The sequence below is a fragment of the Balaenoptera acutorostrata genome, chromosome 19 (genome assembly GCF_949987535.1).
Source record: "Balaenoptera acutorostrata chromosome 19, mBalAcu1.1, whole genome shotgun sequence".
NCBI lineage: Eukaryota > Metazoa > Chordata > Mammalia > Artiodactyla > Balaenopteridae > Balaenoptera > Balaenoptera acutorostrata.
The window spans coordinates 4,985,754-4,998,721 of record NC_080082.1 but is presented as its reverse complement, the minus strand read 5'-3'; the positions used below and the strand labels follow the sequence as shown (position 1 = coordinate 4,998,721).

General features: G+C 48.1%; 1 protein-coding gene across 6 annotated transcripts in view; it reads right to left on the bottom strand.

Moving 5' to 3' along the window:
* The window catches only part of MBTPS1 (membrane bound transcription factor peptidase, site 1), a 49,919-nt gene that overhangs the window by 9,392 nt on the left and 27,559 nt on the right, over nt 1-12,968 (bottom strand). For 5 of the 6 annotated variants that reach the window (XM_057534020.1, XM_057534017.1, XM_057534019.1 and 2 more), the window contains 8 exons: nt 12,543-12,704; nt 8,419-8,563; nt 5,066-5,254; nt 4,462-4,634; nt 3,859-3,974; nt 3,225-3,381; nt 2,355-2,479; nt 1,590-1,667 (listed from right to left, as the gene is read on the bottom strand). In XM_057534020.1, coding sequence (XP_057390003.1) covers nt 1,590-1,667; nt 2,355-2,479; nt 3,225-3,381; nt 3,859-3,974; nt 4,462-4,634; nt 5,066-5,254; nt 8,419-8,563; nt 12,543-12,704 — 1,145 coding nt within the window. The remainder of the gene's footprint in view (nt 1-1,589; nt 1,668-2,354; nt 2,480-3,224; nt 3,382-3,858; nt 3,975-4,461; nt 4,635-5,065; nt 5,255-8,418; nt 8,564-12,542; nt 12,705-12,968) is intronic. The other variant, XM_057534022.1, reaches the window with a different exon arrangement.

Below are 12,968 nucleotides of genomic sequence, written 5' to 3'. Positions count from 1 at the left end.
GGAAATAAAAAGTCCCTTAAAAAGGATTCCCAGGTAATTAGTTTTTATTTTCAGACTAGCAGAACACCAAAATAAAAGTATGCACCCTTAAACCTACTTTTGATTCCTCTGCCCCCCCCAGAAAAGGAGCTACCAGATGGCAGCAAGTTGACAAGGAGACCACGGCCTTCACCCCAGGGGAGTTTCCAGAAGTAACACTGCCCTGTGAGCAACGGATCTCAGAAAGAATTACCAACCCACGGTAAATTGTGCCAGCGGACTGGGAAGACAGGATCATTTACGTTCTTAAAGTTAAAATATACCCTTATGAACACAGAACTACTTACTGACTGACTCTGCCCTGACTGGAAGGAAAGAGCCCCTTCCAGGCAACACAGAAGTAAATGCTACCTTGTAGACACAAACCGATGAGTGAGAAATCCTGACTTCTTGTCATTTTCAACTAGGGAAACTGTCCCCGACTTCCAATTACAGAAAATGACAAACTTCACAAGGAAGAGGGCCTTCCATTCTGAAATAGCAAATATCAACTTGCACGAGGAACTGGATCCAGCCTGTAAGTTTCTGTGAGCCCATCACATTGGTCATGGAATACTCTCTCACAGCCTCGTACAGGCGAGAGGGACACATGGTGCGGAACCCTGGCTCTGGAGGGCGGGGCTGGGGGAAGGGCACCCCGGGCAGGACAGGGGCGGCAGCCGCCTTCGGGAAGGGCAGAGGCACCCCGCTCCTCCCGCACCCCGCTCCTCCCGCACGCCGCTCCTCCCGCACCCCGCTCCTCCCGCACCCCGCTCCTCCCGCACGCCGCTCCTCCCGCAGCCCGCTCCTCCCGCAGCCCGCTCCTCCCGCACCCCGCTCCTCCCGCACCCCGGTTTCCTCAGCGCACTCAGCAGCGTCACAGGTACTGATGCCAGGGGACGTGGCATCGTTTGCCTTCCTAGGTGATGGCTGTCTGTAGTAAAAAGGCAAAACTGAAAGTAAAGACCTTTCTTCCCTTCTAATTCTTCAGGGAATTTTAGGAGATGACTGTAATATTCTTTATGTTTACACAGTTAAGAAGTTCAAAGCACAGTCAACATTTTTCTAAAATTTTAGTAATCTGGCAATCACAGAGCAGAACAATTCATAGATAGTAACAAAAATTTCAAGCAACTTTGAAGATAGTCTTAAAAAAAAACCCTACAAATATTCAAAAGCCCCTCTTCTCCTGTAGGAAAGTCAACTTATTTTGCAGTGGTCACTACACACACATTCCAATTAGTAGCAAGAGACTGTCTTATCTTTCTGTGTATCCCCCAGAACATATTACACAAGACGTCTCACCTGAAGTACCATACACATACTGCAAAGAATTTTTTAAAAATCCGAACTGCAAATGGGTACGGGGTTTCTTTTCTGGTGATGAAAACGTTCTGGAATTAGATGGTGATGACGACCTCACAACTTGTGAAAACACTAAAAATCACTGACCTGCACACTTTAAAAGGGTGAATGTTATGGTAGGTGAATTACATGTAATAAAACTGTGATTAAAAAATGTGAAAGAAAGAAAAAGGGAACCCAGAAAGTATACGAATAGCATTCCTTACCTTGGTCCTTAAATGTCTGTGTTATCACTATGCCATCTTCTGGAAATTTAGCAATGCTGCACCCCGACGCGTAATACACTAGAAAACAGTCGTTCAAAGTTACAACCTAGAAACACTGAACGCTTTCATCAGCAGCTACTCACTTACCGCAGATGCAATCTGTAGACATCATGTATTTTCTAAAGCTGTTTCTAAGCTTAAGAGAGGAGCTGCTGTTACTGCCTGGTCGCACAAACTGCAGGGAATTACCTCAAACTTCAAGCTGAATTACTCTATTAATCTAAGGTTTTAGGAGTTGGAGCTGTCAGACTTGGGGACGACCTAAGTCAGGATAAGCAGAGTTAGTGACTATAACGTTCAAGACATTGTTTTAGAAACTAGCCACCAAAATGAAAGGGGGGGGGGACTTCTTAAATGAGAAATGCAATTATTTCATAAACAGAATTTATACATTATCAGGGGCCTCGGGGGTATGACCTATTTGGGAACATACAGGACACAAAGAACCCTATAGGTGGTACCAGAGTTAGGAATGCTCGCAGGAAGTATTTTCATTTTAAAAATCTGGACAAAAACTAGGGTTAACACCCAGTGTTACAGGTGTCCTTTGTGAAGACACTGAACAGTTCTCTCCACAGACCCCGCTTACTTAGGTGATATCACATCACTCTCTCTCTCTGAAACTTAGACTTCAAAGACGCACGGCTTCTGCTTGCCCATCTCTGGGAATGATGAGCCCTACTAAAAACAAACACAAAACCTTACTGTCATGGTTTGCCAAGGTAAAGTCCCCCTCGTACAGGCCATCGCTGAATCCCATGTTCCAGACCGACAGCAGCTCATTCAGGGCTGGGATGTTGGCTCCTCCGGTGTCCGGCATCCACCACTGCCTGTGAAAGTGATAGGGACTTAGTGAAGGATTAAAGCGTCCCACAAATGCTTGATATCTTTGTCACAAAGCTGACTTCTCCCACCAGAGTCCAGTCCCTCCACACTAGGTTTCAGCTAAAAACAAGCCTAACTGCCTGGGCTTGACTAACATTACAACGTAAACGCTCCTGCCGGTGTGCAGAATAAATCAGAGCTCAATTTATTTCATGAAACGCACCACATTTCACATAAACGCACTGCACAGAGAGCCTAGACCTTGAGAGGATCAGTAAAGAAAGAAAGAAGCTTATGAAGTTCAAGCCACAGACTCTAAAGAAAGAACATACATCATAAGGATGAGATACTCATAACACGCTGGGAATTCTGCATCGATAACCAACCTACTGGAAGGTTTCTTTAAAAATAACTGTTTTCTTGGTGCACTTAAACGTATACAGATTCGGTAAAGGAGAGGTGGGAGCGCGGAAAAGAACTTAACAGAAATTTAAAGCCAAAGTGTCTAAGATCAACAAGGACAAGAACCCTTTCAGTCAGAACTTGGGTCAATGAGCAGTTTACTTCCTTCACAGGCAACTTTCAAGAACATGTCCGCCAATGCAGAGAGAGCTTGCCCTCACCAGGTGTCGGAACCGGACGGCTGAAAAGACCACCGACGGGCCAAACGATCACTTTACGTCTTTGCTGGGGGGAATTTAATTCCCAGAAAGTCAGATTTCTCATGCAAATACCAATTCGTATCAGTACCTCGTGTTCTCGTCGTAAAACTTGACCTTCCTCATCACGGACGTGTTGTACCAGTCGCTGAAGACGATGAGCGAGAGGCCGCTGTCCACGTCCCTCCGGAGCTTGGCCACCTCCTCAGGGAAGTACTCCTCCTCGCTATCCACCATGAGCAACGTTCCTGCGGGAGAGAGCGCCGGGGTGAGCACGGCCACCGCCCCCACAGGACCGCGCCGCTTCAGGAGCACGGCGCTGCGCTGGCCTCGACTACTCCGGTGACCGGCTGCTCGTACTCTGGTCTGTGCCCTGCTCCTTTTTAGAAGGGGGTGAAAGAGAAAGGATCAGGGTCCAACAGCACGCGGACACCAGCCAGCTGCGGCCTGTTTCACGGGTGATGCTGTGTGTGAAGGATATTCACTCACCCGAAGAGAAGCAAAATTCTGTGCTAGCGTTTCTTTTAATTAAAAAAAATAATATAACAGAAGTGTACAAATGTCCTTGTCCCCAGTGATTCTGAGAGCTTCTCATTTCAGCTGAACGTCAGGAACACGGACCACTCTCTCTGGTCCTGGCCGCCATGGGCAGCGGGAGACCCTAACCTACCTCCACCCTTCCCCAGCTAAGCGGGACCGCCGGGCCAGCACCTCGTGTCCCTCACCGTACTGATTAGCGTCAAAGCACGTGAAGGGGGAGCCGAGGACTTCGACGAAGTAGCCCATGCTTCTCAAGTGCTGGTACATGTCCCTGAAGTTGGTGTGGATGTGGTCGCCATTCCTGAAACACAGGAAGCCCGGCACTAAAACCAACAGTCCTTACTCGGAATAAAAGCCGCGTGGCCACAGGGCGCCTTTCTGAAGGAGCAGCTCCACCGCCCACAGAGGCCTGGGAGCCAGTCCACTAGCACGAAAGTCAGCCTTTCAGACCAGTTCTCTCCGGGCTGCATATAAAATGGGTGATAACAGGAAATGACCTGCGCGGCACACGCACGAAGGAGATAAGATGACGAGAAGGGGTGGCCAAAGAAAGGTTTCGTAAAGGGCACTGAAGCATCACTCTAGCGGTGGCACGGGAGTAAAAGGCCAGCAACCACCTGCACTGGACAAGTTCAGCCTGGCGACGCAGACATGCTGGGAGTGAACCAGGGTGGTCACACACGGGTGACCGCACATCACTGCCACTGATCACCTGTCCTCCTGTCCCAGCCCCGCCGAGGAAGGACGGGGGCAGCGGCGGGGACAGGCCGGGCCTGGCGGCCACTTACCAGTCCAAAGGGTCGTTCTTCATCCTCAGGTTGTCCCTGGGGAAGTAGCCGGGCGGATAGCGCAGGTTGTGGTACTGGTCCCAGAGAACCCTCTTGCTTCGAGGAGGAGCGGGGATTATCTTCACCTTAATTGGGAGCTTCACCGTTGAAGTCTGTTCTGCACCACTGTTTGACTGAAAAAAATAAAAGAAATTTGAAACGTCCCTTTGGCTCAGAAGAAACTTTCAGGTTTTCAGGTTGGAAACCTCACTTCTATTTATCAATTTAACACAAACGGAACACAAGAATTTCTCACAACAACGGTAGGAGAGGACATTCGTGTATCATAATTAATTCCATTCCAATTCTTCTTTTAAGGGTTTCAGAATTCAAATTTAAGGCACCTGGTTCCTAAAAACAGCTAGACTGCAGAGCATTAGCCCTACGTTTTACAATCACCTGAAGCCTGAAATTTGGCACAGAACAGCCCACCCACGCCCCGTTCACCAAGCGGGCTGTGACCCCACTGCTCGCCGGGCCGGGACCCCCGGGGACGGCGCCTCACACCCCAGCGCCCGGCGCTCGGCCCGCCTCCCCTCCCCACGAGCCCCCCGTGTGCACGTACGTCCACCTCTGCCGGGGAAGCCACGGTGACCGTGACGTGCCCCTGTGCGACGCCTTCCCAGGAGGCGGCCTGCTTGGTGACGGAGATGGAAATGGCCAGGTAGCCCGACCAAGGCCACAGCACTGAGGAGTAAGAGAAAGCCACCTCGATGCTGTCTCCGTTCTGCGGTAAGTAGGGCTGCCACTCGGGCTGCGGGAGGAAAGAGGCAGAGGCTCGGGTGAGAAGCTCCGTCCCGGTCACCCCCGCCCAGCCGGCACCAAGCAGCCCGTGCCCACGGCCGCCGTGCAGCGCCAGGCCGTCACCCACCGGAGGAGCCTGGGGACACGGCCGCTGACCAACTCCACCTTTAAAGACAAGCTTCCCGCAAGCTTACAAGGAGGCGGGGGCTGCGGACACACACGGTTTGACGGAGAGCTTGTATCTGCAGAGAACTTACAGAAAAGAACAGTCCCAGGTTTGGGGTTAGATCTCAACTGGCTGTACGCTTAACGAATCACATGACTTGAAAGGAATAAAATAATAAAAGGACATGGCTGCACGCTGTCAGCAGTCAGGGTCTGGGCCAGCGACCGGGCTGGCGGAGTGCGCGTGGCGCCCAGGGGACGCGCCGGCCGAAAAGGGGACCGCCCGCCCGCCGCTCAGGCTTGAGGGAAGGCGAAAGGGAAGCACGAGACGGGACACGTACATCAGCTCTCACAACGAACCAACGGTTCAAGCTAACCTAAACCACTCACTTCCCTCACAAGCCAGAGCGCGACATCCTCCCCGCAAGCGAGTCAGCATGTTAAAAAGAACCGTGAGAAAGAAGGAAAATATCCGTCGGGCACAGCATCACGAACAATGAGAAAGGACCGGGATTTTTAATAAGTGCTTTTCAGACCACTGGTTAACAACAGAGCAGAAAATTAACTTTTATCCGTCGCTTGTAACACATATCAAGCTAACTCAACACAGATGAAAACGTTAAATATTTAACAAGCATAAGAGGAAAGTGAGTAGAAAGTAAAATTGAGATTTTTCTTATATTTCTGGAAGGATAAGCTTCTAATTTTTGAAACAGAAGAACTCACAAAAGATGAAAATTCAACTACATGAAAAAGTGAAACTTTTACAGAACCCCCCCCCCCCCCGCCACCGCCCAAGTTTTTAAACCACCTCTAATATTAAAGAGACAAGAAAACAATAATCTGGGCAATCTTTTTGCATGACACACAACGGTGGCTAATCTCTCTATGAAATGAAGATCTTGTTCGGATTGATAGGGAAAACCTAAATTCTAGTGAAAAATGGGCCAAGGAAATGAAACACGAATTCACACAAGAGGAAATACAATCAGTAAACAAACATGCAGATACGCACCTTACAAATCATTAAACAAGGTGCCGACTACCCCCTGTAGACTTAAAGTTAAAAGATGAACCACGGAGAAACAAACCAAATGTCCACCGACTGACAAAGCGGGGTCTATCCATACAATGAACCACTATTCAGCCATGGAAAGGAGTGAAGCCCTATACACACTGCAATGCAGATGAGCCTCTTTAAAGACATTACGCTCAGTGAAAGAGGCCAGTCACAAAGCCCACATAACATACCACTCCATTTATAGGAAATGTCCAGAAAAGGTAACTCCATGGAGACAGAAGGGGATTAGGAAATGCCAGGGCCTGGGGGAAGGGGAATGGGAAGTGTTAACAGGGGTTTCTCCTTCAAGTGATGAAAATGTTCTGGAATTATCCAGTATGATGGTTGCATCACTACTTGTGAATATACTAATAACCACTGAACTGCTCAATTTAAAAGGGTGCATTTTATGGCATGTGAATTTTATCTCAATATTTTAAAACCTCATGCAACTGGGAAAAAAAGGACATACCACCAGAGCAGAGACACTACCCCTCTGTACACCATCAGTGGCAGTCTGAGCTGATGCACCTCTTTTGAAAAGAATCTGGTATTACGTACCAAGAGCCATTAATAATGTTCATGCCCTCTCACTTGGGATTCTAATCCAGGGAGTTTATGTTAAGAAAATAATTCAGAACAAAAGAAAACCATATATACAAAGATGTTCAGTGAGATGTTTACAGTTGAAAACCACCTAACTGTTCAAGCAAGAAGAAATAGTAAGCACGTTACGATTCAACAATTCTACATAGTATTAAACAACCATTAGAAAGAACATCAGTGCTTATATATAGTAACATTTAAAAATGTTTATAACGTGAGAACTGAAAAAAAAAAAAAAAGACTAACTTTTTGTCTACCACACAAAGATAACTAAAAATATCTATTTCAGATAAGGGCTGGAAAAGATTCTTTTTTTTTTTTTTTTCCTTCAGGCAACTGACTTTATTAATCTCACAAAATCATAAGAAATGTACTTTCTGTGATAGCTTCATGAAAAGTGAACTCCTGCAATCAAGAAACAGATGAAATGAGGGATTCGGAAATGAAAAAGCAAGGATGAATACAGTAAGTGTTGGTGGGCATTGAATCAATTTAAATACACCTATTTAAACAACTACAGTAATTTGTTAGAAAATATGATTTGAACTTTTTTTTTCAAATAGTGGCTCTATTAGTGTGTTGGGCTGAAGTGGTTTTTCTGTTCTTTTTCCCGATCCTTTATTTTTGTGACAATGTTTATATAGTAAGTGTAAAACAAATTATAAACACAAAATTCAAATAAAGACCATGCCTTCTAAACATGAAGGCCCGTGTGTCCTCATTAAACAATAAAATAATTATAAGTGAGCCTTTAATTATAGGCAGGAAACTGTAAAAATGAAGACTCAGGGCTTCCCTGGTGGCGCAGTGGTTGAGAGTCTGCCTGCTAATGCAGGAAACACGGGTTCGAGCCCTGGTCTGGGAGGATCCCACATGCCGTGGAGCAACTAGGCCCGTGAGCCACAACTACTGAGCCTGCGCGTCTGGAGCCTGTGCTCCGCAACAAGAGAGGCCACAATAGTGAGAGGCCCGCGCACCGCGATGAAGAGTGGCCCCCACTTGCCACAACTGGAGAAAGCCCTAGCACAGAAACGAAGACCCAACATAGCAATCAATCAATCAATCAATCAATAAAGAAATCTTAAAAAAAAAAAAAAAAAAAAAAAAAAATGAAGACTCAAATGCAATCAGCTGATTCAGGAGTCAAACTCAAGATGCCAAAGTAAAAGAGTAGCAAACTGGCCTCATTACTACATCCCTGACATACATAAAGCACTCAGGGGAGAACGAACCACTACTTCCAGTCCCCCGGCACCCGGACAGGAGGAGGACCTGTCCCTTTTAACTGCAGGAGTAAATCTGGGCCACGTCTAAGTTGGCCGCTGGCTGGAGGGCAGTCTCACCTTGTCTACGATTCTTCCTGTGACACCCATGCCGTTGAGGATGGTGACGTTGACGATCGTCGGCATCCCTCCGTAGTAGATGGGCTGGGAGCAGTAGGGCCACATGTAGGGACACTCGGTCAGATCGATGTAGCTGGGGCTCAAACTGAAACAAAAAACCCAGTGTTACAGTAGACGGCGTTGGAAAGCATCAACGGGGCGGGCCTGAGCCTCGGGAGGGCCTGCCTCCAGGGCTGCCCTCGGCTGAGGTCCGGGAACTTGGCTTCAGAACACGCCCCGTGCTGGGAGGCCTCCTGGCCAACCTGCCTCGCCGGCAGCACGGCGGGATGCGTGGGCGTCACCTCTCCCCTCTGCGAGCCTGGAGTCTGGTGGCTGCGGCTGGCGGAGAACGAGTATGTGACCAGCCCCAGAGCAGACCTGGGACTCAGTCTCAAGGCACTGGGGCAAAGATGGACTTTTAAATAATTGGAGCGGGGACGAATGGGTGGCCATTCGGCAAAAGATAAAATTAAGATCCCCACCTCAGATCATACACAAGAATAAACTCCAAATGGATCGGATACTCTCAAGTAAATAAAAGAAAGCCAACAAGCATTAGAAGAAAACATGGGCGAGTCCCTCCTTAACCTCAGTGCAGGGAAAGGCTTTCCGTGCCTCAAAATCCAGGGGCAACAGCAACGACAGACTAACAAATATGGTTGTTAAAAAAGAAAAAAACCACATGGCCAAAAACACTTTCACAAAGTCAAAAGGCAACCAACAAACTGGGAGAAATACTTGCAATAAAGGGTTACTCACCCTAACATAAGAACGCATAAAAACCGAGGGACAAAAACCCCAGAAAAGAAAAATGGGTGAAAGAAATGAACAAACACTTCACAAGAAAGATACAAAAACAGCTCTTAACTCTAGACAAAGTGTTCAAACTCACTCATAACCTGAGAAAGGCAAATTAGAACAACACTGAGATAGCACTTCTCACGTGTCAGATTGGCAGAAGGTAGAGCATGGCCGGACACCGCGGGTGAGGCTCTGGGCAGACAGGCAAGCTCCCACGGCACAGCCCTTCTGGAGGGGAAGGGAGAGACCTGGCAGAGTGCCCTCTGTTCTCAGCTTGGACCCAGCAACCCCACTTCTAGGAATCTTCCCTGGAGACACACTTCCAACAAAACTAAAATGCACAGGCACAAGCAGCTTAAAATTACAAAATACTGGAAACAGTTTCAATGCCCATATGTAGATATAGATATGTGCTTGAATAAACAAAGGTATCTACACTATGGAGCTGTAAAAAAAAAAAACGGAGGAGAAAGATGTCTGTGAACCAACACAAAGTGACTTCCAGGATACTGTTAAGTGAAAAAAGTACAAGAGAATACTTATAGTAATGCTGTCCTTCACGTAAGAAAGGGGATATCAGATGACAGGTATGTATCTGCTCGTGTGTGAAAAAAGAAGTGCAAGGATAAGGCAAAAACTAATGGCGCTGTCACCTACGGGGGTGGAGGGAAGGGCAGGGGGAGCGGCGCAGAAGGGCTGAGGGGAGCAACACGTGGCCAGGTGCGCTCTGCGTGCAGCTCCAACCTCAGAGCCACAACCCGATACGTAACTAGTTGAAATCAACCAGGGTGTGGGGGGGATCCGAAAAGAAACAGAAATGCTAACAAATGAACTCAACTGCATTGAAAATAAATGGCAAAACCAGACTGAAAGGGGTGTGGTGGGGAGGAAGATATTAACCTAAATCACTCTGGCAAACAGCAGACTACATGTTATAAAGCTAAAGATAAAAAGAACTACACACGAACACAATCCTCTAGTTAGTATATCTCTTCTCAGCACGGTACGAGCTAGCAGTTCTAAAACTTGTCCACGAGTGTGTACTAGGACTGAGCAAATAAACATCGTGGCGAGTCAGAGCCAGGTTTCTGGCTGCTGGAGAAGGATAACCAGCAAGAAGGAAGACTCAAGATGAGGGCCGTGATGTCAGGTGGGATCAGGAGACAGATGACTTCACGGACAGACACAGAAACAGGTACAGGTGTGTGTGTGTACAGACACTCGCCAGCTCTGTCTGCTGAAAGGGCCTAGAAACCACTATGAGCACAGCTGCCAAGAGCACACCTGGTGCCCAGGTGTCCGCTTCTAAACCCACTCTCCAATTAAAGGACCAGGGCTGCTCGGGCAAAGAACTGATACCGACACTGGGCACGGAAATGCTGCCAAAAAGTGAGGAAGTGCCCCCCAACTGATGGAGACATGCTGAGAAGACACAGGAGCCAACCAGCGGGAGCCCGAGAGAGCCAAACCTGGGACAACATGAGCAATAAAGTAAACAACGACACCAATGGATTATAACCCACAGAGTAAAATAGGTACCTATGTGTCCACGCCGATATAACTGAATAAATAAGAGAGGAGGACAGCTCTTCCTTACAGCAGAATTTCATTCAATAAATGCAGAAGGGAATGAGAGAAACAGAAAATCACCATGGGACAATCTCTACAGTAAGAACTGTTACAGGGAGGAACCATCAGAGGACGCTAAACTTAGTGATGGAAAGTATGTTAAGAAACAAGATCATCTGTTTTTTTTTTTTTTTTTTTAATTTTTATTGGAGCATAGCTGCTTTACAATGTTGTGTTAGTTTCTACTGCACAACAAAGTGAATCAGCTATACGTATACATACATCCTCCCTTTTTTGGATTTCCTTCCCATTTAGGTCACCACAGAGCACTGAGTAGAGTTCCCTGTGTTATAAGAAACAAGATCATCTTCAAGGGCGTCCCCACAAGACACTTCGCAGTCACAAAGGGACAGTCACTGCAGTGGACGCCTGGCAGAGCCACCCCCGGCACCAGATCTCCTGCTGCGGAGCCCAGCTGACGGACACTGGTGGACCCTCCACTACATCTGTGCCAAGGACTGAGCGCAGAGGGCACCAGGGTAGGCCCCGCCCTGGGGGACACAGGTGCCTCTAACAGGCGATTGTGGCTCAGGGAATCTCCGTGATGGGGAAAGGTTTCAGACCTGTGCTGGGTGTGAGGGTCCTCCTCCCACTCCTCCCTCCTCGCCCCCTTCATCCTTCATAGGCCCCCTCCCCCAGGAGGTCTCGTGGCCGTCTAAGTCCACGTTGGCATCTGCTTCCTGGACGGTCCAGCCTGACACATCACCTAAACTTCATGATGCGGGTGAGCACCACCCAGAATAAAAGGAAGGACACTGAGCCAACTGTCCCAACTGGAGGAGACCAAGGACACGCGACGACTGAATGCAACACGGATGCTGGCCTGTATCCTGGACCAGGCCAAGGACAGGGGTGGGAAAAATCTGGGTGAAATCCAAATACAGTCTGCAGGTTAGTAGATGGTAACGTATCAGTGCCAACTTCCAGGCTCTGAGGCTTCTACTATGGTTATGTAAGTTGCTAACATCAGGGAAAGCTAGTGAAGGGTTTGTGAGTCCTCATGCACCAATTTTTAAAACTTTGTTGTAAATCTAAAATCATTTCAAAATAAAAAGTGAAAAAGAATTCTTGCCAAAAATACAGAACCTCACTAATCACAAGGAAGCATCAGAGGACTCAGAGTCATGAATGATAAGACAGATGAACTGTCAGGGGTCCGGGGAGACCAGGGAGACATGGCAACTGCACGCAACGTGGGGCCTGGACCCTGGACCAAAGAACACGACGGGAGCCGGCCACTGCGCATCTGTCTGCAGACTAACCCCAGCACACCATCAGGGTGCACCTGTTAGCTCTAGCAGAGGAATCACGGACTACCGAGGTGCTGGCCTGAGGGGAAGCCAAGGAGAGGGTATATGAGAATGTCCATACCATTTTTGCAGATTTCTGTAAACCTAAGATTATTTCAAAGCAAAGTTTTACAAAGAAAAAGAAATAGGAAATCACTACCTTAGGCCCCTGACGTTACAAACAGCAGAACATGAGGAAGTGGGGAGCAATCCTGTCGGCAGCAGCCCAGAAGCAGCACTGCAGAGCTCTCCCTGAGGCCCCCGAGCATTGTGTGATGGGGGCTGGTTCCATCTGGAGGCTAATACTCTGTGCCGAGGAGCCCGGAGCAGAGAAGAAAGGCCTGTTCAAGAGGAAAGCACACCGACCTGGCCTGTGGCTTGTAGCTGCTGAGGACCTGGTAGGCTCTGAGGAGGTCCAGCTTGCCGTGGCCTTGTTCAAACATATTCACTCCGGGCAGCCTCCGGGCTGCTGCAATCAGGGCCTGCTTCATGCTGGCCGGATTCACCAGCTCCCGTCTCTGGACTGTGCTGGGGGCAAATACCATATTTGCTCATTTTCTCTCAGCAACAGAATGAAAAGCAGACTATCCCTACCCCGTACGTGTGCAGTCATGCGACCTCCCATCTTGATCTGTATCTAACAGGAGCTTCTTCGGTAAAACTCGTGCAAGATGCGAACGAACGTGCTCGTTTCTGCACCTGCCTAGGGACTGACCACTCATCAGCCTTGCGCATGGTTTGTGAGAACATGGACTCTTGGGCTAGCGCCTGTTTTTACTAAATTGATGAGGA